The sequence below is a fragment of the Mytilus trossulus genome, chromosome 3 (assembly GCF_036588685.1).
Source record: "Mytilus trossulus isolate FHL-02 chromosome 3, PNRI_Mtr1.1.1.hap1, whole genome shotgun sequence".
In the NCBI taxonomy this organism is placed as follows: Eukaryota; Metazoa; Mollusca; class Bivalvia; order Mytilida; family Mytilidae; genus Mytilus; species Mytilus trossulus.
In genome coordinates, this window is record NC_086375.1 from 49,954,986 (window position 1) to 49,980,900 (window position 25,915).

Below are 25,915 nucleotides of genomic sequence, written 5' to 3' on the forward strand. Positions count from 1 at the left end.
CAATTACTGTACATCAGATTCCTGACTTAGGACAGGTGCAAATACTCCATTTTGGCTGAAGGGGTTTTCTAGTTACACCTTTTCATTGTGGACTACATTCATTTTATTTTCAATAATGCATATGATTTTAAATCATGCAACAACAGTAACCCTCAATAGCATACAGACATAAAGGATCTCGTGAGTTTTAAAATAATCAATGGAGTTGGGAATCTAGAGCAACCATTCAATCTGATACCTCTTGAAGTCAGGAAAACTATATGCATGCGCATGATTACCTAAAAACAACCCTAGACCTGTGATTTGTAGCAAGGACGTATATTAAATGTTAATTAAATGACTTCCGTTTCTTTATGGAAGTACAATATCAAATATCAGTTTCATAACGGTGATCGACATATAAGAAAACTCCACTTCAACTATTTTATATTAACAGACACAGATTTATCGATCGGAGTTCAGACAACTCTTGTTTGTTATCAAAACTGGAGAATTCCCTCTGACGTGTTTCTAAATTTATAAAAACACTAAATATAAATACTGTTAATTCTTATTTTCTGTGTTGTTAAAAACATGCATACATGTCAAGGGAAATATCAAAACATGAAGATTATGAGAAGAACATTATAGGACAGATGTTTAAATTCAATTTGTTTGTTGGGACCCCTCTTTTTTTCCCCGATCAATGCCTTTGAATTGGGACACATAGTTGGAACCCCCCCCCCCCTTTGTAAAATGGCTGGATCTGCCCCTGTAGTAAGAAAATGCATCACACAACACATGCACTTGTTTTCTATCCATGGCCAGATCTACTTTTGCTATATATTTTAAAATAAGTGCCTGTGTCACAAGTAGTCAGAGATTACTTAGTCCAAATAATTATGACGTCTGGCAAGGCTATTTTACTTTTTTTCTGGGACGCAGGCGTCCCAGAAAAAAAATTAAAATAGCCTTGCCAAACGTGATAATTATTTGGACTAGAGATTACTCTGACGTCCAACGGCTGTTTTGCCACACAAGCTGCAGGGGACTGGCAAAACAGACGTTGGACGTCAGAGTAATCTCCGACTGTGTCACAAGATGATACCTCCCTCAGATATTATGTGCACCTTTAGTGGTTTACGATCGATTCCTGACATACTGCTAGGGGTGAAATGAGCTTTATTACGACACTAGTCCGAGATGACTCTCACGTCCGACGGCTGTTTAGCCAGACAAGCTGGGGGGCCCAGCTTGTCTGGCTAAACAGCTGTCGGACGTCAGAGTAATCTCGGACTATTACGACACCTACGAGGGTCGGCTTATCGTGAACGGGACATACAACTCATACAGGCAATGTCAAAAATGAATATATATTATACATAATGATTACCTGTTCACACATTTGGCCGACCATGCAAGGTCTGTTTAGCCAGTGAAGGTTGTTAAAAACTTCCATTTGTTGCTGTTCACATACGGTATTTTTCTAGGGTGACATTTTGGCGGGTATTTTGAAATTCAATGGTTTTGCTAAAGACCTACAAGCTAAACGCGGGTATGAACAACCCGAAAAATTGACTTTTTCGATAATTTTCTTTGATTTATTTAAAAGCAAAAATTGAAAGTAGAAACTGCAGAGAAATGTCTACCGTTACAAATTACTGACTATAGATCACTATATGTACGATGTTCATCTACATCTACATAATACTTCTTAACTTCAATACGTTGAAGATTACAAGAAGGCACATACTAGGGAAACAAATTAAAACTAAACATATTTACAATAATTTCAAGAAAAAACTTTTTTTTTTTTTTAAATTTTTGTATATAGATTATAGTAAAAACATGGTTTGATTTAGCAATACATATGTGGTTTTGCACCAGACTTAAAAGCTTCTGAGTCTGGGCTATAGGCTACTTGGTATGTTAGGGAATTCCACAACAGTTATTGTTCTAGGAAAAAATGAATATAAATGATAGTTTGTGGGAGAGAATGGCTGTATAAATTTATGTTCTTTGGATGGTATTAGGTATGTATTTACTGGGATGGAGACTAATTGGTGTTGAATTTTATATAGCATGGTGACGGATGCAAGATTTCTTCTTTGTTGTAATGTTGGCCATCTTAGATGTTCAAGCATGGCTGTTACACTGCTTTGATAGCTGTATTGGTTGAGTGTATACCTGGCAGCTCTTCTCTGTACCATTTCAATTTTATGTATTTGTTGTTTCTGCCAGGGGTCCCAGACGACACTACAGTATTCAATTTTTGGTCTTACGTATGTTTTGTAAGCCAGTTCTTTTGTTTTTATGCTGTTAGTTTTGACGTTTCTTTTAATAAATCTCAGTGATGCATTTGCTTTGTTCGTGATGTCATTTATATGAGAATTCCATGTCAGATCGTTTGTGATGGAAACGCCAAGATATTTTGCTTTGTTTGTTGATTTTAAAATATGATTATGTAGTGTGTATTTATAGATGATTGGTTTATGTTTTCTTGTTATGTGGATGATTTCACATTTGTCTGGGTTAAAGGACATAAGCCATTCTTGCTCCCATTGTTCCAATTTATGTAGGTCTGATTGAAGGGTGTGACAGTCATCTAATGATGAGATTGTTAGATACACAATAGTGTCATCTGCAAAGAGGCGAACATTACTTTTGAGGTTGTCTGGCATGTCATTAATGTAGATTAAGAACAGACATGGCCCGAGAACAGAGCCTTGGGGAACGCCTGATAATACAGGACAACTATTTGATGTGTGACTGTCAACCACCACTTTTTGTGATCTATGTGATAACATATGTTCTTTACTGGATATTTGGATTCTACTGAATGTGAAACTCAGTTGGTCATTTTTTAGATGAAGCCCGGCTTTTCTGTCATTTTAAATTGTTTCTATGCAGACAAAAGACGTGTACTTGAGAAATGCTTTTTACTGAGTCAGTTTCTGAAACAAATGAAAATAAAATGCTTCGCTGAGCACAGCTTGACACTACCGCAGAGGTCGCACCCTGAACCGTTGGGGAAAATTTGGACTCATCATAGATGTAATGAGATTTATGGACACACTATTTAAGCTTGATACTGTCTGAATTTGGATTGTGATCAAATTTTTGACATTCTATAGGTTTCTGACACAAAACAAATGAGGTCAAAGATATTAAAAAACTATTGCGCAATACTGTGCAATTCAGGGAAGATTAATTTTCTTCGAAATTTGATAAATCCCCTAAAAACAATCCGGGTATTCCCAACCGGCTTCCTTTTGCGGTAGTAAACCTTCTAAAAAAAATCTTAGAAATCAACGCACTTAGTATAAAACTAAAGTTATTGTCCCGAAACCAATGTGTCTTCGGACGACGACGCAGACAACGACGACAACATCATACAATTATAGATCCCAATTTTTTTTTTTTGCGGTCGTATAAAAAAAGTGCTAGGGCCGTTTTATAAGGAATGATCGTTACGTTGATTTTTGACCGTGAGACTACTATTGCAGTCTCACTGAGACATGATATATATATACAACGAAGCAGATCTCGTTTCACATTAACCAAACATGTTTAATATTGTTCAGACAAACATCGCTGCAGGTCGACAGTAAAACCAGCACTGCACTTGACAGTTAATTTATCTTTACAACTACGAGAACAATCAACCGAAGTAAATCCAGATGCGCACAGAACAGCTCTTCAAATACAGGGGTCCGTAGTGTTTTATGCGTTCTACGAGCCCTAAACTCGGACGATGGACGCCAAAGACAAATTTGGACCTGGGCGCGGACACCGACGCCATATCTGGGATTAAACGCGGACGCCATAGTCGACCCTTAATTCGGTCTTTTCGCGAATTTTAGTTGGACCATGTGACTCGGACGCCGACGCCATATTCGGGCTTAAACACTGGACCAGGCTTCCTTCCGAGGTAGACACTATTAGTGACGTCACACCCTTGAAAGTGGACGCGAATTCCTTTTACCTAAACGGTTACCCTTTAAGCCCAACCCCAAACACATAAATCTGTAGTAATTTTGAAAAGAATATTCTACCTCTTAAATTAGTTATTACTAATACATGCTTATAAAAATTGTGAGAATTCTCCAAGATACTCTTTTTATATAAAAGGAGGCACTATAAATAGATGCACGTGTAAAGCAAATTGGATTAAAATGTTTGATAGAGCAATTACATAAAATATTTATCTTTTTTTTAGTTTTAAAACATTTAGTATAATTGCTATTCGATTTCTTTGAACAACTTAATTAATATCATATGGAGCTGATTATAATGACACATACAATAATTAGATTAAGAGATAAAGCACATATTGTGATTAAACATAGTTATCTTTATACACTTTCTTTCAATAAAGGTCCGTGTAGATAGAGTCTCGTGTTTTTTGTACGGTCCGTGTAGGTAGAGTCTCGCGCTCTCTGTGCGGTCCATGTATGTATAGTCGCGTGCTCTTTAAACGGTCCATGTAGGTAGAGTCTTGCACTCTCTGTGCGGTACATGTAGGTATAGTCTCGCGCTCTCTGTGTGGTACATGTAGGTAGAGTCTTGCGCTCTTTTTACGGTCCATGAATGTAGAGCCTTTCGCTCTTTGTACGGTCCGTGTAGACAGAGCATCGCGCTCTATAAACGCGGTCCGTGTTGGTAAAGTCTCACGCTCTATGTGTAAACTATTACAACAACTTTCTGCAAAGTCCTTTTGTGTATATCGATGATGACATAGCCATTCACGTCATTGGCGAGATAAAATACGTGAATTTTTTTTATATATTATGTTGCAAGGTATATTTTTTTCTCTTTCTAACATACCCCTTTTTTTCAATGGCATTTCAAATTTCAAAACCTTCACCCAGGTCGACTTATTTCTAAAAGCCTTAATGTTGTATTATTCTTTGATTTGTTTTCGTTCTGAAAATGCAGATTATAGATGCCACTGGACAGTAAGCAAGCGCCAATCAATATACTTTCATCGTGAATTTTGTCTAATTGCTGTTAGATTTATACATTTTATAAATACTGACCGACCGGACCCATCTTCGCTAGTCAAGGTTACGATGCATTCCCTTCCTCGTTAAAGAGGGACGAAAGATACCAGCGGAAGAGTCAATCTCATAGATAGAAAATAAACTGACAATGCCATGGCTAAAAATAAAAAGACAAACAGACAAAAAATAGTACAGAAGACACAACATAGAAATCCAAAGACTAAGCAACTAAGCAACACAAACCCCACCATCAACTGGGGGTGATATCAGATGCTCCGGAAGGGTAAGCAGATCCTGCTTCTCATGTGGCACCCGTCGTGTTGCTTATGTTATTACAAATCCGGTAAATAGTCTACTTTGGTAGGTCACATTCGTGAAAAGGGAAAGGGTATACGATTGCACTTACGACATAAGTCACATAAGGCCTTGAACATATCCGATATCATCTATGAAACGGTTATTCCATAACGGTCAACCAACTCGTGATGGCGTCCGTAGAATTTACAAAGGGATGATTTCAACTGCACCATTTGGAACTTTGGTTTCCTTGTGAGTAGCAGTCCTCTTTCAAGGAAGTAATAATAGGAAATACAAGCACGGGAATATCATAAGAATTGGAAGATATATAAACTCCGTATGCAGGACTAGCGTAACCCTAGCCTAGCGAAGATGAACTGGACCATGCATAACTTTGTAGTTTGTTGAGTTGTTGTCTCATTGGTGTTAATTCTACAGCAGCTCTACTTCTAAGCTTTCTTACCTGTGACATACACTGCACTGTTTCTGTGCTCTGATATCATTAAAATCGTTATTATTTACAAATATAAATGTTTGTTGATCATAACAAATAAATCATATTCAAAAATCGATATTACGAGTCGTTTGAAGGGGAATTGTCATTTAGTGCCAGGAAATTAACAACATTAGAATAACGCTATAATAGTTACCTTCCTCTGTGTTCTTTCTTATTTTGTCTTTTAGTCGTTAATATACCTTACCTGTGTTCTTTTGAAATTGTACACATTTCACAATCTAAATTTATTTTTATTTAAAAATAGATATTACCTTTATTATTACCGTGGGCCTAAAAATAAATTTAATCGGAAACAAACTTAACGTTGATCGACCATGCTGATGATTTAAATACTAGTTTTCTCTTTAAAATAAGAATAAAAAAAAGAGAATATTTTTTTAAACCTGAATATAGCCTGATGTGCTAGTCTATAATATTCCTTTTACAATACAAAAATATAAAAAAAAGGAAGATGTGGTATGATTGCCAATGAATCAACTCTCTAGACCACAACTTGAGACAGGCATATACATACAGAATGTTGCGGGGTTTAACATGTTAGCGGGATCACAACCCATCCCAAACCTGGGACAGTGTTGTAACTGTACAACATAAGAAAGAACTATGAAAATCAGTTGAAAATGGATTAACTAATAAGATGGATACAAATATACAATACAATACGACACAGAGTGAAAGTGGTCGGGTACTTGTATATCCCAACAAGTATAAGTCTCAATATATTATTTTTATTGTATCGGAAATTGGTTTTTCAAGATAAAGGTTTTAAGACGAAGTAACTTAAGATTGGATTGCAACCTCTCCCTTGTTTGTTATCGCTTCCTTAAAATGTAACGTAAAGGAAAGTAGTTATAGAATGTAATATAAATTTAAGATGATTCCAACACTGCAAATTAAGGAGCTTTCCTGTGTCAGTTCCTCTTCCGTTCTGCAGGGAGGAAGCCTGTGTTTATGAAATAAATAGTTCAGATAACTCGTTTTTAAAAGAAAGAGAGGAACAGTTTTAAATTTTGTTCTTCATATATCGCTACAAAATGTAAGTACATTAAGACAATTTACGTTTTCATTTTTTTGTTATAAACTGTAAATTATAATGTGAGTTGGGAGTTTTGACTTTTTTCATAAGAGTTATATATATATAGATGAAATCTCTATAGGCAATAACCTTATTGGTGTTGATTGTTGAAATAAAATGTGAAATGCAATAGAAACATTGAGCCACACGTTTTGGTATAGTTTGGGTCCAGTTATCAAGTTACAGGTAAAAGTATCTTGACATACAAAAACGTTAATACCATATACTAAGGAAACATTACATATAGACTTTTAAAGTTTACTATAATACGATAAACACGAACTTTGATGTTTCTTCATATGGACAAGAGCAGACTGTAATTTTTTTTTTAATTCATACTAACCTATAAAGTTAGGGATTTTCTACCGATTTTTACAGTTTGTTCTTATGGTGTTTAATTTGATACTACACTGTCCTATGTTAGCCACACAATTGTTGTGCCTGTCCGAAATCAGGAGTCTGCAAGTCAGTGGTTGTTGTTGGTTCATGTTTTTTTGTAAATTGTATTGTTATAAATTAGTTTTTTTTACTCGTTTAAATTGTTTCACATTTTATAATGTCGATGCCTTTTATAACAGACAATACAATATAGTTTTTTTTCGCATTGTTGAAGGCCGTACGGTAACCTTCAATTGCGTAAATCCTCGTCATTTGAACTCAGGTGGATACCTGTCTCATTGACAATTATTCCACAAATCTCCTTATTTTTATATTGTGATTTTATTATAACGTTATTAGATTATTATATACTTTCAGTCTCAATTCCACTACATAATCCCGTCTCCAAAAATGACTTTGAAGGAAGATTTTGCATCGTCTTCTATATGGGCCAAACTTGCATTTTGCTGTTTTCTGACTGCCTTAATTACAGGCGGAATATCATTTACCACAACAAGATGGGCCAGTATGAACATCAAGGGAACTAAGGGTGGAGTGTACTTTGGCTTGTGGCGAAGATGTGAAATTAAAAGCGATGATAGAGTACAAGCATGCTTCATACTCGATGGGACAGCCAATGGTTAGTATTGCAAGTTGCTCTCAGTAAGGTGTAGCAATATATTTTACAGTGTTAATGTTTAATGAGATTTGTATTCTCTTAAAGTTAAATGACCTGTTTATATCTATTTCTTGCATGAAGAGATATTTTTTTCCGTTACACACTGCAAGGAGTGTGATAAAAGAAATGTGTTTTCAAATGTTCCGTTGCCACAGTGATGGGTCTCTTTGGATTTTGGCTCAAAATTGCTTATTTTGACGCAAAAAATACTATTTCTAACCTGTTATCAGTAACACATTTCAATTTTGATGAATATTACATAACATTGGTTGATTAGAATACAATATCTAATCAGTAAGATAAAGGATAACATTTATTCTGATAAAAAAGGGGCACGTTGGGTCTAAAATTTTACTAAAATGCTAAAATTGTCGAGATTTCAGTAATTAAGCATGACTTAATGATGCTAGTACCCGAAATATGTGCATTGTATTCAAAGATACCAGGATTATAATTTAGTACGCCAGACGCGCGTAAATAGCCCATATTTATGCAGCAGAAGCATTCAACTTTCAAATAAAAAAAACCTATAAGTTCACATTTTAACAGTCTTGTAAATCTGCTAGATTTTGGGGCAAAAAAAGGGTCTTACTGGACCTACTCCTTTAAATTGTTTCTGTTTTATTAGATTTTGTTTTCACAATATATTTACAGAATGGTTTGCTGTTGTTCAAGCAATGGCGGTATTTGGATCTTCTGGTATACTAGTTTCCATGTTCCTGTTTATACTGTACTTGTTCTTCGAAAAATATAAGAAGAATTCCGAAATTGGGACTATAGCCGGAATCATTTGTATTATTACTGGTAAGTATAGAGAAAACAAGTTAATGGCCACGTAACACAGGAATTAGAACAGTAATAAAAACTTAATAATTCAGCTCTGAAATAAGAAATAAGTTTGCAAGGGTGTGATTTCGTTGTTTTACATGTAACAGTTAAACATGCAACTAGCTCACATATAAGATTTATTGGTACCTAACGGATTACAAAAAAAGTTATCACCTAAAATATATTACTGTAAGCTTGGCATGTTTGAGTTCAAGCTTTTATAAACATTTTCTTTAATATTTCAACTTTTTTTTGAAATTTCACTTATTTTATGTGTACTTGATCTTATCCATAAAATCTTGTAATACCAGAGTAGTTTTTACGTTCTTCTCCTTTATTAATTCTTATCGACAAGGCATAATATATTGAAAATTTGATTATTTGGTCTATCTACTCTATAACAACATGTGTCTTCTAAAAAAAACCTAACCTCTTGTTTCTGAATCACTTATCGCTCAACTTAATTCAAAGCTTACATTTAGTTTAATATTATTTCTACTGACGGAAGTTCGCACTACACGCAAGTCCTTAACTGATTATGGTCAAAGTGCAATGAACAAACTCGTAAAGCTTAATAAGTTCGGTCATTTTGGTTTTTGAAAAATCAAAAACGAAAAATGAAAACACTTCCTTTTTCCGTTTTTGGTTTTCGAGAAATCAAAAATGAAAAACAAAAACATTTTTGTTTTTCATTTTTGTTTTTAAGAAATATTAAATGAAAAACACTTTCGTTTTCTTGTTTTTTGCTTTGAATATTTCAAAACGAAAAATGAATGGACGCAAATATACACTGACAGATTTCAAGTGTTTATTCTTTTAACAATTTTGACGCTTGTTTACAACTGTGAAACATTTCAAACTGATAGGACTTCATCATTTCGTGCATTGCATTCGGCGTCTACATCGTATTTAGCCGAATGTGTGTTTTGGCGTCTACTTCCGTCGTTAGAAATAGACTTTACGTGCAAAAAAATAATGTTTTTTTTGTATTTTTTGTATTTTAATATTTGTTTTTCTTTCAGGGATAATGTATCTTATTGGATGCATAGTATTTGCCACTAAAAAGAACAAGTACTATGAAGACACAGAATGGATTAAATTTCCTTTAGAATATGGATTTTATCTCGCAATAATTGCGATACTCTTCGAAATAGCAGGTGGGGTGTTTACACTCATAGAAATAAAGGCAACAAACACATCTCAACATCGTTATGATAGCAGCAGCAGCAGAACTGATGAACAGATATAGGAACATACCTTCCCCAAAGCTAATATTAAATGGCAATGTACATCTACATCTACATGAGATTTAACCAACGCAGTATACGCATATTTTTACATAACTTTTTTATGTTTATAATTTTATAATTTTGTAAATTATTACGTTATTCTATTTATAATTTGCTATCCGCAAGGGGACGACCATTTGATATTCGAGGGGGAGGGGGGCAGGAGGATTTGATTTTGATCGGTTATTTATTTTTGTAATCTAAGAGGACAGATTATTCATTTTCTGCACTATTGAAGCAATATTTTTCATTTTCATTAAAGCAAGAAGTTATTCATTTTCACAACTGTATTTATGATATTCGAAAACTTACAATTTTGAAATGATTTGTTTATTATAAATAATACTTGTATAATAATAGTCAAGTCAATATGTACCATTTAATCAGAATTAATCCCCCTCCTCTACAGAAATGAATCTTTTATATAATATTCCCAACTGCATTGCATGCATACATAGTATTAAAGTTTGGTTGTAACTAGCCTCTTTCAAAAGTATTGGCAGACATTTTTGACCGAGTGGAGCGAGTAAAAATCATTTTTGAAAGTTTTTGGAGCCACTGAAGCCCCAAGAAGCTATAGAACAAATGACGCAAAATAATGCCTTCTGAGTGTTCCCAAGACCCTTTCACAATCTGAAAATACAAGGTTTGTTTTAATAATTTTATTACAATATTTTGGTCTCAAAGTAAAATGTAAATATTGAGTGCAAGCTAAGTTTTGAGGGAAAACATCAAAAGACCAATGTGCATCATAAAGCAAAAATGGAATTCACATAGTTAAGTCTTTGGCTGCTGTTTTTTTTTATTTATTCATGATCAAGTTCATTACAAAATTACTAGATTACAATATGAAAGCAACACTTATTGAACAGAATACAGAAGGGAAATCAATAAAGAAAAAAACAAAAAAATAATAAACATTGATCCCCCCAAAAAGGGCTATGTCTGAAGGAAAACTTGAGAAAATTCCCCCCCCCCCCCGGGATTATCAATTGGTCGTCCCCCAAAGTCAGGATCGAGTCAGCAGTCCAGGGATTGCCGTATGTTGCTGTATATCATATTTCTTTTTCGTTCATTATTTTGAACATAACCAAGGACTTTAATTTTTCTAGTTCGAATGTTTTCGGTTGCCATTTCGAGGCCTTTTATATGGACCTATGCGTTATTTAGCTTATCTTTATATAATAATATAATAATAAAATTACCTATATGATAGCGTCTTTTTGATGAACGGTCATACCACATGAAGAGTTTAGAAGTATCAAAAGTAAACTGTAACAGAGTGTCAATTACCCCGACCATATGAGTATATACCCATATATTTATGTGTGGAACTTTTAAATTTTACAATTTATTCTTCAAGAAGCTTCAATATTCGTGGATTGAAAATTGGAAAATATGTTCCTCTTGTGTCCATTCTGTTGCATGAATAGTCCGATACACTTTACCATCATAGTTAATACAAAGAAAATAGTTGACCACCAATCAAAATCGATAATACAATTGGCTAGCATTTCCGGTTTTATCTAAAATTATCGAATTCACAACTTGTATTAATTTTTTATTCACTTGGTCGAGGTTAACTATCATTGTCGAAACAATTCACCTTGTCGTCTGTAAATGCATTATCAAATTAGTAACTATCATTGTCTGCGCGCGAGTCGCATTAATTAGACCATCTATGATGGTCGACCGTAAAGTATACTTTACGCCGTACATCTATAATGGTCGACCGATAATCTATCATTGTCGCCGATAAACTGTGATTATCTATTAATGTGCTTTGCGCGTTCCATACATATGGTCATGACCATACTTATATGGTCTGGAGCATATACATACAGCATAAATATGTGAAACTCGTTTATAGAATCATAGCACACCTAAGTTGACTCTCTACGTCTCAGTAGGTTTATAAAAGGCCAAACTAATGCCAGCAAAATAAAACACTACTTTTTTTAATTTCCTTAAATTGTCCTAGCAATATTTATTGTAGTATAAATTTGGTTATCAGGGGCGGATTTTGGAAGGGGGCGAAGTTTTTAATTTTTGCCGATCGGAGCGAGGCTAAAAAAAATTTGGACATTTTTGGGGCTTAATAACCATAAAATAGGTGTAATATGTACTATTTAAACGGTTCCTGGCGTGGGGCATGTATATTTTTAAGTTGCTGTAAAGTGTAAGGGTTGGACAATTTTGATGCTGTATTTCTCCCTATTAATTGTCTATCATGTAATGATAGTATGGATCCCAAGCTATGTACTGATATATTTGATGTGGGACTTGTCAGTAAAAAATAGACATGGAAATTCTCGCCGGTTTGTTGCAAGTTAAGTTATCAAACCTCACAGATTTCTTGTTGTAAACAAGATATACGCCGGACTATTCGATGAAATTTACAATACGACCGTTACGAGTTAAAAAGACCAACAAACAGTTTTTATACAAATGTTTTGTTGATATGTTTCACCCAACAAAACTAAGGGAAGTAAGGGGTTCCAAATCATTCAAAGGCTACGAAAGAGTCTGAAATGACAACGAATTTATGAATGACGGTCGACAAATGGAGACATAAAGGCCGCACCCAGCAGGCAGGTTACAGTCTGGTCTTGAAAAAAGTATTCAATATATAAGTCCGGCGAAACAGATATTCCGGTCAGACATGCAAACCCCGGCCACAAAAAAAAAAATTACGCCCGTTTTTGTCGAGCCTGCAACTGTTGTTGTAGAAAGCTCGATATAGAGATAGTGATGCGGCGGCGGCTGCGGCGGTGTTAGCTCACTTCTTAAAAGCTTTATATTTTAGAAGGTAGAAGACCTGGATGCTTCATACTTTGTATAAAGATGCCTCATGTTACGAACTTTCAATCAGTCACATGTCCAATTTCCTTGACCTCATTTTCATGGTTCAGTGACCACTTGAAAAAAAAGTAAAGATTTTTTGTAATGTTAAATTCTCTCTTATTATAAGTAATTGGATAACTATATTTGGTATGTGCGTACCTTGCAAGGTCCTTATGCCTGTCAGACAGTTTTCACTTGACCTCGACCTCATTTTATGGATCAGTGAACAAGGTTAATGTTTCGTGGTCAAGTCCATATCTCAGATACTATAAGCAATAGGTCTTGTATATTCGGTGTATGGAAGGACTGTAAGGTGTACATGTCCAACTGGCAGGTGTCATTTGACCTTGACCTCATTTTCATGGTTCAGTGGTTATAGTTTAGTTTTTGTGTTTTGGTCTGTTTTTCTTATACTATATGCAATAGGTCTACTATAATTGGTGTATGGAATCATTGTAAGGTGTACATGTCTAGCTGACAGGTGTCATTTGACCTTGACCTCATTTTCATGGTTCAGTGGTTATAGTTAAGTTTTTGTGTTTTGGTCTGTTTTTCTTATACTATATGCAATAGGTCTACTATAATTGTTGTATGGAATAATTGTAAGGTGTACATGTCTAGCTGACAGGTGTCATCTGACCTTGACCTCATTTTTTATGGTTCAGTGGTCAAAGTTAAGTTTTTTAGTTTTGGTCTATTTTTCTAATACTTTATGCATTAGGTCAACTATATTTGGTGTATGGACATATTTTATGATCTTTATTCGGTTACGCTGGTTTTATTTGACTTTGACCTCATTTTCACGGTCCATTGCTAAGTTTTAAGTGTTTGTGTGTTTTGGTCGGTTTTTCTTTATTAATAAGCAATAAGTCAACTATATTTGTTGTATTGAAGAATTGTTAGCTGTACATGTCTGCCTGGCATGGTTCATCTGACCTTGACCTCATTTTCATGGTTGATTGATCAATGTTTCCTTTTCTTGGTTAATGTTGAGTTTATGTGACAGTTGTAATAAATCTTTATATTTAGGTCTATCAAGATAGTATCAAGGATTAGTAAAGAAGGCGAGACATTTCAGTGTGTGCACTCTTGTAATTCATCATGTTCGTTTAATGCTAAATATTTTTTTGGGAAATTTTAGTTTCTAAAAGCCAAAAATTGCACAAGACTATTGTTTTCAATCCAGATACGGCCTGAGTTTTGTTTAAGGCAAGAATCAGAGTCAATTTTTTTCCCTCTCAAATATCTCAGACTACACCTCAAATCAAATGGTTCTTACCCGAGACTAGAAATCTTTCTAGAGAATATAAATAATGACTGGGGATCATTATTCAACTTTGATATTTTATAAAATGGGCTGGTGCATTTGGGGTTAAACATGTTTTCGTAGGTGAATAATATGGTAGAACATTTTTTTTTACTTTCTGTTTGGTGGAATAGTGAAATAGAAGTAAGTATGTTCTTGCTCAATCCTGTGTCGCTTTGAAGGTTTCATAATTGTCATGATATCTTCAGCCTAAGCAATGTGTTACTGATATTTGAATTTCAAAATGACTGAGTGACGTTTTTTCAACGCACTGGTCAACTCCACAATAGCAAATCTCATGACTTTGACAATCAGTAAAAACCAGCGAATTATCTTTATAAGTAAAGAATTGTCGTATAAAAATTAAATACACGTGAAATGGCAAAGTTCACGAAATCTAGTCTGACTAATTATTTTACAAAAATATCCGCCCCCCTCTGAATCCGCCACTGGTTATCCAATTACAATGGACAATCTGTTTACTTTGAGACCTATGTAATGCAGGAAAAGGGAGAAGAATCGCTGCACTGTCGGGTTGTCTCCCCTTTCCCTCCAAAACGTTCATAACACTTGAATGTCGGGGGACTGCCGTCTTTCACTGTGGACTACTGTGACTCGCTTGTGTATACGGGGATTCTCGCCTCTTTCGGAGAATCTGGGGGATACTCTAGCTCAGTCTGGTCTAGGTTATACCTTCTTCTGTCGTGTCCCTTATCTCGGACACTTGCACTTTCGAGGCCTGGCGCTGGTGAATAAAATACAATGATGTTTCAATTATTTATTCCAAACAGCTATCTACATTGAAGTGTAATATGTGATCTGTGATCTAAATAGTAAACTTTGTTTTAACTTATTTCTGTTAATGAAAATCTTTTATAAATTTAAGTTAAGTTTTAAATATCTAAGTTATTAAATCAGAAGATAATTTCTTACTTTAAAATTCATTTGAAAATAATATACCTTAACAATTTACATACCTGGTGAATAAAATACAATGATGTTTCAATTATTTATTCCAAACAGCAATCTACATTAAAGTGTGATATGTGATCTGTGATGTTGGGAGTTTGCGGTGTTCCCTTTTTAACCCCAACATCACGTGCTGATTGGAATTATTTTATTCACCAATGAAATTTAAGCGTCAATTATGAAGTTACTTTTTATTGGTCAACTATTCTCTGTTTATGTTATATTTATATGATTGACATGTATTTTATTTAGTTACGTAAAAGCAATTAAAGGATTATCAAAATATTTACTTACTTTACAGAATTATTAAGTGAACAAGTCTCGGTTATTGTATAGAAAGGTATATACTATAAAAATTAGAGTGCGAGTTTTGTATTATATTGATAAATGTTTTATGTACGGTTGAGGTTACGAATTAGAACATAATTAGTTAAATTTGGAACACAGAATTTATTTCAAAATAGCCAGTAGCAATTTTTGTTCTTATATATTGATTACAATACAATGAAATCTTACCCTTGTGGTAATTCATGCGTAGTTACTTAGTACACGGGAAAAGTATGTAATATGAAAATTAGAAGGCAAATTCAAGTAATTTGATTGGACGAGAAGCTGTAAGTATGTGCTAATGGAAACACTTTAAGGGTTATTTTCCTACGGCAAATTACAAACATTTTTATTCTTTTAAAAGATGACAGTTTATTTAATTTATATCTCAACGTCATATTAATAGCTATGATCAAAAGAACTCTAGAAATTAGATTAACTATAATATTTACAAAAAGACGGAACTATTTATAACTTAATCTTACATCACCTACATTGTCTTGGAGCTTTAGCAATGCAATATAATTCAATTTTATTTATTTTTAATTTATTTATCTAAGTTTACTTTATTTTATTTTTCATTTCCAACATACAATTTTCCATCATTATACCTACAACATTACAATTTACCAATGTATAATTTTGAAAGTCTCAAATGAAAATACACTCCTATAAAAGTATGCAATAATTGACGTTCTTTGTTTTTTCTTGTCATAAATTCAAATAATATCATATAATCAAATAATATCATATAATCCTTTCCAGTTTGTACCCAATCTGTAGTTTATTTGTTGATGCCATGCAAAGCTAAAACGATCGAAACGTAATGAAAGCGATGTAATACATTCATACTGAAGTATTTCATTTTCATCAGTTTTTTATTTGACGGCAAGTATAACAGTTGACAAGTATGTGAAAAAAATGCCCATGGACTTAAATTGAACCTTACCCATGCTTAAAATCGACTAAACACAGGATTCGTTTTCAAATTTGTTTTTGTTCAATTGGGTTTTCGTTGCAAGAGGTAGGTATAGACAATAATTCCTAAATCCTCACTATACACGAAATGTTTATCTTTGCATATCGGTAGCATGGCAAATTTGAATCCTGTGTTTTCTTTCTCATTTTAATAAACTTTATTTTTATAAGGATTTAAAAAGAGCACGTTGCGCCCTTTGAAAAAGATCCTGTCGTTTATAATAGATAAACTGTATCTTAAAGATATTTACATTTACTTATATATAACCAATAAAGACATACCTTGTTTACTCAGATATTTACTATTATGGTTTAGGAGAATTAAAATATTGTATGTAGTAAATCTTATCAGTTTCTTTTACATACTCCTTGTCATTTTATGATGTTTCTTAAAAGTTTGTTGTGGTAACCGTTATTAAATACTGTTGGCTTTACAAACTCCGAATAAGTAGAAAAGGTCTGTAAGAAATGACAGTTATTGAGGATTTTAAATCGGCGTCATTATGGATGAAGTTGGCTTTGTGTTTTCTTGCGGTTGCCTTAGTTTTTGCCTGCGTCTCCTTTACAACAACAGGATGGGGTAGCGCTACCAACATTGCAACTTCCTCTGCGCAATATTATGGATTATGGCGGATATGTAGCGATGCTGATCAAATTACAGCATGTCAACAGCTTGATGGAACAGCAACAGGTAAGACCAATAACCAGTTCTAGTCATTAATATAGAAAAAAATGGTAAAAACTGAGATCTTGTTTATTGAAAATGGAAGTTGATATACTATATGTAAATACTAGTAGACATTTTTTTTCTCAAAATATTTACTGATTTTCGTAAGTATGATAGAAAACAAAGAGTACAAACCACGCACGCAGATCTATAATACATATTTATGAATCCTCTATGGATCTTTAATATAGAAATATGTCACACTAAAGATGCATACATGAAATCTCTTTACGCTGAAAAAAACGAGAAAACTAAATTGTAGAATAAAATCATTTGTTATGTTGTCGGTATTTAGCAACGAACTTGTAGAGAGTTGTGCCCAAGCAAAACATAATTATTGATCAAAAAGAAAAGAATGATACCTTTTTCGTAATGAAATTCTTGATATAAATAATAATTTTGTTTCCAGACTGGTATGCAGCTACTCAAGCAATGGTATCATTCGGCTTCTCTGGTATACTGATATCATTTTTCCTCTTGATTCTTTTCTTGTTTATAAATAGTTGCAAAACTAATGGACAGATAGGACTTGCTGCTGGAATCGTCAGTATTGTAACTGGTACGTATAATGAACTAAGCACACACAAAAACCAAACAAACACACACACTTGAACACCAAGAACAAAAACGCTAAAAAATACTCTAAACATAAAGTTGATTATTATTTTATTATCTGAATGTAAGTGCTAGAGGGGAGGTGTCTTATACTTATGTTGAGATGAGAGCTCCTTTGTTGTTGAAGGCCTCAATGTGGTTTTGAAATGGAAAACAGCAAAAAAAAGATAAAAAATCATCGTTTCTTTACTTTTTGTGTTTTTAATTTGCTGTGCATGAACTGATTTTGTGTCATAGATCATGGATACCCCATATCCTCTGTTTTTCTATTTTATTTATCTATTATCTCCTTTTCATAATAATCGACTTTATGTTCATTACACAGCTTTCATAAATGAAATTTATAGATTTCATAAGAATTAAACAAACAAAAAAAAAGAAATATTAACAGAAAAACGACTACATAAAAGAATAATTTCACTCACGGGGTCAAAATATAAAAGTTACCAAACCTTACCTCAAAATGAATAGTAAATCATTTATTTTCAAACTTTAAAAAAATGTTTTATAATTTTTCATATTTTCAAATTGATATTCAGCACTACATATTGCTTTGGTGGAATCGTTTGAAATTTCCTTCTAATGGCTTCGCTAACCGAAATAAATAGACAATACAAATCAATGATTGGCACTGTTTTACGAAGTAACGCCAACTATATATTACTAAAACAAATTGATATTAAAATATTAGTTTGATAAAAAAAATCCGGCAAGAATTGTAAACGTGAGACCGGACGGATGAACTTATAGACGGATGGACGCCCGACATTTCCATCGACCCCACAATGCGTTACGCGGGGTACAGAAATATATGAATGTACGATTTGCCGTTTACGCCCACCAAATGTGGTCAACGAACTTTTCCCCTCTTTGGTCAATTAGTTAATTGTGCCATTTAAATTTTTTACAATCGCCTTCAAACAAACTATCAATATTCAGGTGCCACAAATATGTATTTTAATAATAATTTGATTAATTTCATAATTTATGGATCTAAACCATGACAAATGCCACCAAAACCATGGCGAATTGCGAGACTCTTTACTGAACCATGTCAATCGCTTAACCATGCAAACCATATCAATTTGAATATTTTGGTTATCCTGCGTAAATTTCTTAAAAACAACAATTTCGGTTGTCTACGTTGCTATGAAAATGATTCTATATTGACACGAAATGTCAGTTTAGCTAGTTTCAGATAGACAATATAAGATAAACCTATCTAATTCAAATATAGAACTCTGGTGTTGTTTATACTCCACATGATCTCATAATTAGAAATCTAGTTCTTTATTTTAATAAAATTGGTTTTGAATAAAGATGTGCATCATTTCTCTTTTCTCTTTTAGGTATTTTATATCTCATAGGATGCATAGTATTTGGTACACAGTGGGACAAATATTATAAAGATACACCAATCACTGACTATGCGTTGGAATACGGGTTTGCTTTATCGATTGTCGCCCTTGTTTTGGAAATAACAGCTGGCGTGTTTCTGATAATTGAAACAAAAAGAGCGGTTAAGTCTTAACACTTTTATACAACTTTACGGAGTAGTGTGTTGCTTTTATAAATTTCGTTGCAATTACAGTTAACATTATATCTTAATTTGTTAACATGCAGGTACGAAATGCTATGTCTTGTATTCATAGGACTTTCAGGAAACGGGAGGAAAACTAGGAGCCTAATAAAAACCCTCCCGTCACATACTTCATTAATATAGACAATACTAGACATCAACCTATACAAATTTTATGATAATTGAAACCAATGTAACCAATGCTATGTGTATATTATGGATTTAGAAGCTTATTTTTTTGTATCCAAAAGTGTTGACTGAAGCACATTATGTACGAGCCCGCGCTAAATGTTTAAATGTGCTCACGATCAACGCGTTTACAACCATTTAAATTACAATATTACAATTTTATTTGTATATAATCGTGCAATGATGTTTTTCTTTATATGAGGCTTGTCGTAACATTATCACGACGTTATTGGGATATGCATATATAACTTCTAACAGTCTCAATATTTCTTTTAGCCTATCTATCAAAATGGCCGTATCTTATTTAAAATCACGTTGAAAATATCTGATTGGTTCTGTGCTTGTTTAACGTTCATATATAAACCGACTAGTGAAGTCGTTACTTGTAATCAGAACATTGTTAAAAAAAAAAGTGAAATAAAAAAAATGACCGAACTCCAAAGAAAATTTGAATCGGAATTCCCTTAATAATGGCAAAAATGAAAAGCTCAAACAAACGATACGAAAGAAAAACAATAGTCAATATTCTGACTTCCTACATGCATTTTGCTTATGTAGAAAATGGCGGATTACACCTGATTTTAAAGCTAGCTTAATCTCTCACTTGTATAACAGTCGCATCAAATACCATTATATTGACAATGACGCGCGAACAAAAAAACCCAGACATTATATATAAAATTTCAACAAATATGGGAACAGCAGTCAAAATTGTGTTATAATCACTATAAAAACAAACTTGTGACAAATATGTCAACAAAGAAAAACAAAATGGAATATAGACAAGACACAGAATCAAAAATGACCACATCACAAGAAATCATTGGCGTGATGCATAAGTTCCATACTCCATCAAAATGGTGTTACCAAAAATTGACTTAACATGGAACGGTTATTAATTAACATAGAATAAAAATAAATCACACTACCTCAATACCACCATGTGTTATTTGTGAAGTTGATACAGAATATCTATCTAGAAGGTATATGTATCTTCTTTTTTTTTTTTTTTTTTTAAACAAACGATACGTGCTTTGACACAACCCTTCTGCCCATCCACTGGTGACGTTTTACAAAGCCCAAGTAGCAGAAAGTAAAAAATACTTGACATCCAAAGAAATTTCTAAACGGAAAGATCATAATCAAATGGCGAAATCAAAAACTCAACCACTTAAAAGAATAAAAAGTCACTTTCATATTCCTGACTTGGTACTTTCCTTCTTTTGAACATGGGAAATTAAACCTGGTTTTATAGATGGCTAAACCTCTCTCTTGTATGATAGTTGCTTTGAATTCCATTATACTGATTACTATGTGTGTACAAAACAAACAGACATATATAATAGGCAAAAATTTCAAAAACAAGAATACAGCAGTCAACATTGTGTTATAATCCTTATCACTATAAAAACAAACAAAAATATCAACAACAAAAAATAAAAAGGAATATAGACAGAGCGTTTTAGTAAAAACGAAATACAGGAATACAAAACTTTACCACAGCACAAAACTACAATGACGGGATATATATAGTTATCAAAAGTACCAGGATTATAATTTAGTATGCCAGACGCGCGTTTCGTCTACATAAGACTCATCAGTGACGCTCATATCAAAATAGTTATAAAGCCAAACAAGTACAAAGTTGAACAGCATTGATGATCCAAAATTTCAAACAGTTGTGCAAAATACAGCTAAGGTAATCTATTCCTGGGACAAGAAAATCCTTAGTTTTTCAAAAAATTCTAAGTTTTGTAAACAGGAAATTCATAAAAATGACCACATAATTGATATTCATGTCAACACCGAAGTGCTGACTACTGGGCTGGTGATACCCTCGGGGACGAAACGTGATATATAAGTTCCGAGCCACGTTCAATGAACTAGATAGTAAAATAAAAGAAATAATACACAAAGACAAATAAACCAAGACTATAACTCGTTATTAAGATGATAAACAATGTGAGTACATAAAATGTATACTTCAAGACCATCTTGTATTAAAAGTGAAATCGATAAGTAATATCTATCAACTAGGTCTTGGTATATATCTTCCGATGAACCTTTGTGAGAAAAAAGACGAAACATTCCTTGATATATACTGATTAATCAACTGTCTACTTAGACACGGATGGCCTTTTACAAATTCTGAGTAGCAGCTACAAGCTGTTATTGAATTCCGAATGAATTGAGAAATGCATATCCCATATGCAGGTAAAGTTGATATATTGCTACAAATGTGGGGAAATCGATATTTTCATAATTAAAATTGTCTCGAGATATAGATTATGGTACTTAGATAACCACTTATGTCGAATTCGAGGTATAAGTCTAAAACCACAGAAATGAAGCAAGACACGCCGTTTATCGGATTTTACCCTTTAGAAGCTCCCGAATTCACTCCCGGTTTTTAATGGAGTTCATGTTGGTTCTTTTTATGTATTTTCCAAAGTGTTGTTGTAAATGCTCTTTTGTTTTGTAATTCTTTGTTTACTTCTGGATTTTGATTGTGACTGTCTTTTTGTCTAAAACAAAGAATACGCACTCGATATCAGAGAGATTCACACTGTGGTTCGAGGCTGATATTTTACCGCACAATTTATACATATATCAAACAAGATTAGAATCTTCAATACTGTTAATATTTGGTAATTTGGTAATGCTTAAAACATGGTGTAATTAATATGTTACTATGTTAGACAATGCACACAAAACAATGTCTCGTATACCTAATTTTTAATCATAACTGGAATTTCTTTTATTTATCATAACCATTGTTTTAATATATACTAGTATATAATAAAAAAAAATAAAAAATCATACAAACATTTGAAGTTTGTGACAAAAATCTCGATCATTTTCATGCCCCTTGATTATTTTATGGCCCATTAAAGTTTAAATAAAAAAAATCTTTTCTTTGGAATGCTTCGTTGAATGTCAGTTTCCTGGCTCTTTCCTCAATTCAGTCTCGCATATGATGAGTCTTGCTACATATACAGTGGTAATTCAAGAGGACACTCTAGTTCTAACATGAGCTCATTATAAGCATCCATCTTTAATGTTTTGGTACTTGTACGAAACTAATGGTTAAATGGTTCTTTATTAAATGTAGTTTTTTTTCTCTCTCTGATGAATGCCATATTATGTATATAGGTCTTCAAATTTCAAATCGTACATTCCCGCATGTCTGCTCCTGTCTCCATTGCTGTTAATCATTCTGATGAAAGAAAATGAAATGACTTTATAAAGGCTATTATAAACTTTCTTATGTTTCCTTATTTCTGTGTTATGTAAAAAATAAAAAGAATGCACAATTATAGAAGGGAAGCCGGTCGTGCAATACCCTCATAGACATACATTTTTTACAAAGACATATAGGCATCACCGGATAATATAAGAACAATAGAATGTACTTACTATTAAACGATGATTTAAACTTTACAAATCTTTTTAAATGCAATGTTTATGTCGATTTTTTCTTTTTAAATACGCATGACACATTTGCCACTAGACATTAAGCAATCAATAATTAATTATGTGTTGGAATAACCTATGTTGAACAAACAAATGCCTATAATAACATACAATGAAGCACTGGGGATACATACAGTTTAAAATGTTTCAAAATTTGAAATATCTCAGGAAAATTTATACGGAAAGTCACTTTTAGGAATTTTGGTCCTTAAAGCTCTTCAACTTTGCACTTTATTTGGCCTTTTCAACTTTTTTGGATTCGAGCGTCACTGATGAGTCTTTTGTAGACGAAACGCAAGTCTGGCGTATATACAAATTTTAGTCCTGATATCTGTGATGAATTTATTTACAATCACTGGGTCGATGTCACTGCTGGTGGAGATTTCTTTCCCCGAGTGTATCACAAGTCCAGTAGTCTGCACTCTTTGTGCTGACATGAATTGTCATTGATATGGTTATATTTATAAATTTACTGTTTACAAAATTTTGAATTTCTTGACATACTAAGGCTTTTTTTACCACACCCATAGATTACCTTAGCTGTATTAGGCAACACTTTTAGGAATTTTGGTCCTTAAAGCTCTTCAACTTCGTACTTTATTTGGCCTTTTCAACTTTTTTGGATTCGAGCGTCACTGATGAGTCTTTTTGTAGACGAAACGCGCGTCTGGCGTATATACAAATTTTAGTCCTTGTATCTACGATGAGTTTATTTAGAGGTATAAAAATCTATCTGAACAGCTGATTTAAAGTATTGTGTTAAAATTTCCGTGTATCAAAAAATGCAGTTCAACAATAATGCAAATGCAATTAATATTTTTAAAGTTACATATCTCAAATGAAGATATTTTTACCTTCACTCTTTTAATTAAATGCGTTGGTTTCAATTTATCACTTTCCCCGCGTATACCAGAAAGGTGAAGGAACTTATGTTGTTTGATAGAGGTGACATATGGATCGTAATTCTGATATTCACAATAAGTTTGTTGATTACAGCAATGAATAACATTATTGAAAAACAGTATAAATGAAGATGAAGATGAAGGCTTGAACAAACAAATAGGAGGTAATCGAATATTAAAGCGTTCGAAATCAAAATTAAATTGACTTTAATACGCTTATGATAAAGGCATAAAAAGAAAAAAGATGCGGTATTATTTAAAATGAGACAACTCTGAACAAAATGTCACAGAATGTAGAAGTAGGCAACTATAAGTCTCAGAACGACTTAAACCTTCAACAATGACCAAAACCCAAACTGAAGATCGAAAAAGACAAATGAAAACAATTTAAATGAGAAAACGAACGGTATGATTATTGTATTAAGCACTAAATGGAAAAAAACTATATGATACATGTATGCAACAAATAACGAACCAACTTATCAATTACTTACTTTGGACAGAAATTCATGACTTGAAATAGACGCACACAATGTGACCGGGCTTATTATGTTAGCGGGCGCCTAACATTCCACTGACATGGAACATTTGCACAACAGCACAGCACTAGAACACACTGTACAACACAATAAAAAAGATGTTTGATCAACAGCATCAAACTGTGTATGAACAAATTTTCAGGCGAAATATGTAGAAGTTGTCATTTTAACCCTGCATAGATCGGGATGGTTTGATTGGGTCTCCGTCTTTAAGTTTTCACGCCTTTACCCTACCATAACACAACCACTTATTTTAATTTGCTGATATAGCAGTATGGTCGTTTAACATTTCATGATATGTAATCTATAGTGTTATCGGTATAATAGTGTTATCGGTATAATAGTGTTATCATCCTAGAACAATGTTGACGGCTGTAGCCTTATTTTTGACTTTATTGCATGTCGTGTCTTCGATTAGAGTTTTCATGGCCAACTTATTACCATATCATAAATTTATAGTTAGATATACATATATACAGTTACAAACTCGACTTGAATTAACTATTTCTAATATGCTATTTTCGTATTACCGACTTTTGACTCCGGCGATTGACATTATTATTCGACATGTTATCCTTTTTTTTGGGGGGGGGGGGGGGGGGGGAGGGGGGGGGGGGTAAGACACCCTAGTACTCGGTCAAGCAAGAGCAATCAAAATATGTAAATTTCAAACATATAATCGGTATAATTTGTGGGGAGAGTTTACTGTTTTCCGATTATTTTGTCGTGTAAAGAAAATGTGAAGCAGTGAATTTCCCCAAAATATTGTACTGATTAAAAGCTTCATTTTACTTCTGTACTTGGCTCTTCTTTGACCATGTACAAGCAAGATGACCTACTAAAGAAAATGTTACCTGACGAAAAACTATATAATCCGGAGTCAAAAGCCGGTAATATAAAAAAAGTCTATTGGCTGATATCATATATTCGATGGTCGAAAACCTCAATACTTAATTCAGAGAATATTAGATACCCCGCAACTTTAATACTTATACTCCTAATTGTCGTGATATTTATAGTATAACATGCCTACAATAGGATATATGTCTCATTGGCAATCACTATATTTTATATTCTTAAAATTATTATCGTTATGAGTGCTCAATGCCTTTTGAAAATTAAGCTTGTATATCAAATTTATCTCTTTGATTGATTGAAAGCAGTACATCTTCAGTTCAGTAATATTTTATTCATCTTATATGCTATCATTGTTTACTATTCATCTTACAATTATCAAGTACATTTGTGACCGACATCACTAGTTTCTAATTAAATTGTTTAATTTCTTTGCACGATTTTTTTTTCTACAGCCTAAATTAGGACAGTTCTTTCGAATCACTCTTTGTAGGAAATGAACGCTTTTTTGTTTCATTATTTAGTATAATATTTTTCCTTACACAACTGTTTTGGAAAGAATGCTT

General features: G+C 33.3%; 3 protein-coding genes across 3 annotated transcripts in view; 2 read left to right on the forward strand and 1 right to left on the reverse strand.

Moving 5' to 3' along the window:
- The window catches only part of LOC134710851 (von Willebrand factor A domain-containing protein 5A-like), a 41,980-nt gene extending 35,979 nt beyond the window's left edge, over nucleotides 1-6,001 (reverse strand). The window contains exon 1 of the mRNA XM_063571257.1: nucleotides 5,930-6,001. The gene's annotated coding sequence lies outside the window, so the exon portion shown is untranslated. The remainder of the gene's footprint in view (nucleotides 1-5,929) is intronic.
- A 715-nt stretch (nucleotides 6,002-6,716) lies between these two features.
- On the forward strand, nucleotides 6,717-11,252 carry LOC134711747 (peripheral myelin protein 22-like). The gene is made up of 4 exons (XM_063572584.1): nucleotides 6,717-6,832; nucleotides 7,628-7,889; nucleotides 8,583-8,732; nucleotides 9,779-11,252. The coding sequence occupies exons 2-4, from the start codon at nucleotides 7,661-7,663 to the stop codon at nucleotides 10,003-10,005; spliced, it is 606 nt and encodes a 201-aa protein (XP_063428654.1). The 5' UTR covers nucleotides 6,717-6,832; nucleotides 7,628-7,660; the 3' UTR covers nucleotides 10,006-11,252.
- Nucleotides 11,253-16,820: 5,568 nt separating this feature from the next.
- Nucleotides 16,821-19,744, forward strand: LOC134709506 (uncharacterized). The gene is made up of 3 exons (XM_063569668.1): nucleotides 16,821-17,160; nucleotides 17,606-17,755; nucleotides 19,161-19,744. Exons 1-3 carry the CDS (start codon nucleotides 16,938-16,940, stop codon nucleotides 19,340-19,342), a joined length of 555 nt encoding a protein of 184 aa, XP_063425738.1. The 5' UTR covers nucleotides 16,821-16,937; the 3' UTR covers nucleotides 19,343-19,744.
- The last annotated feature ends 6,171 nt before the right edge of the window (nucleotides 19,745-25,915 follow it).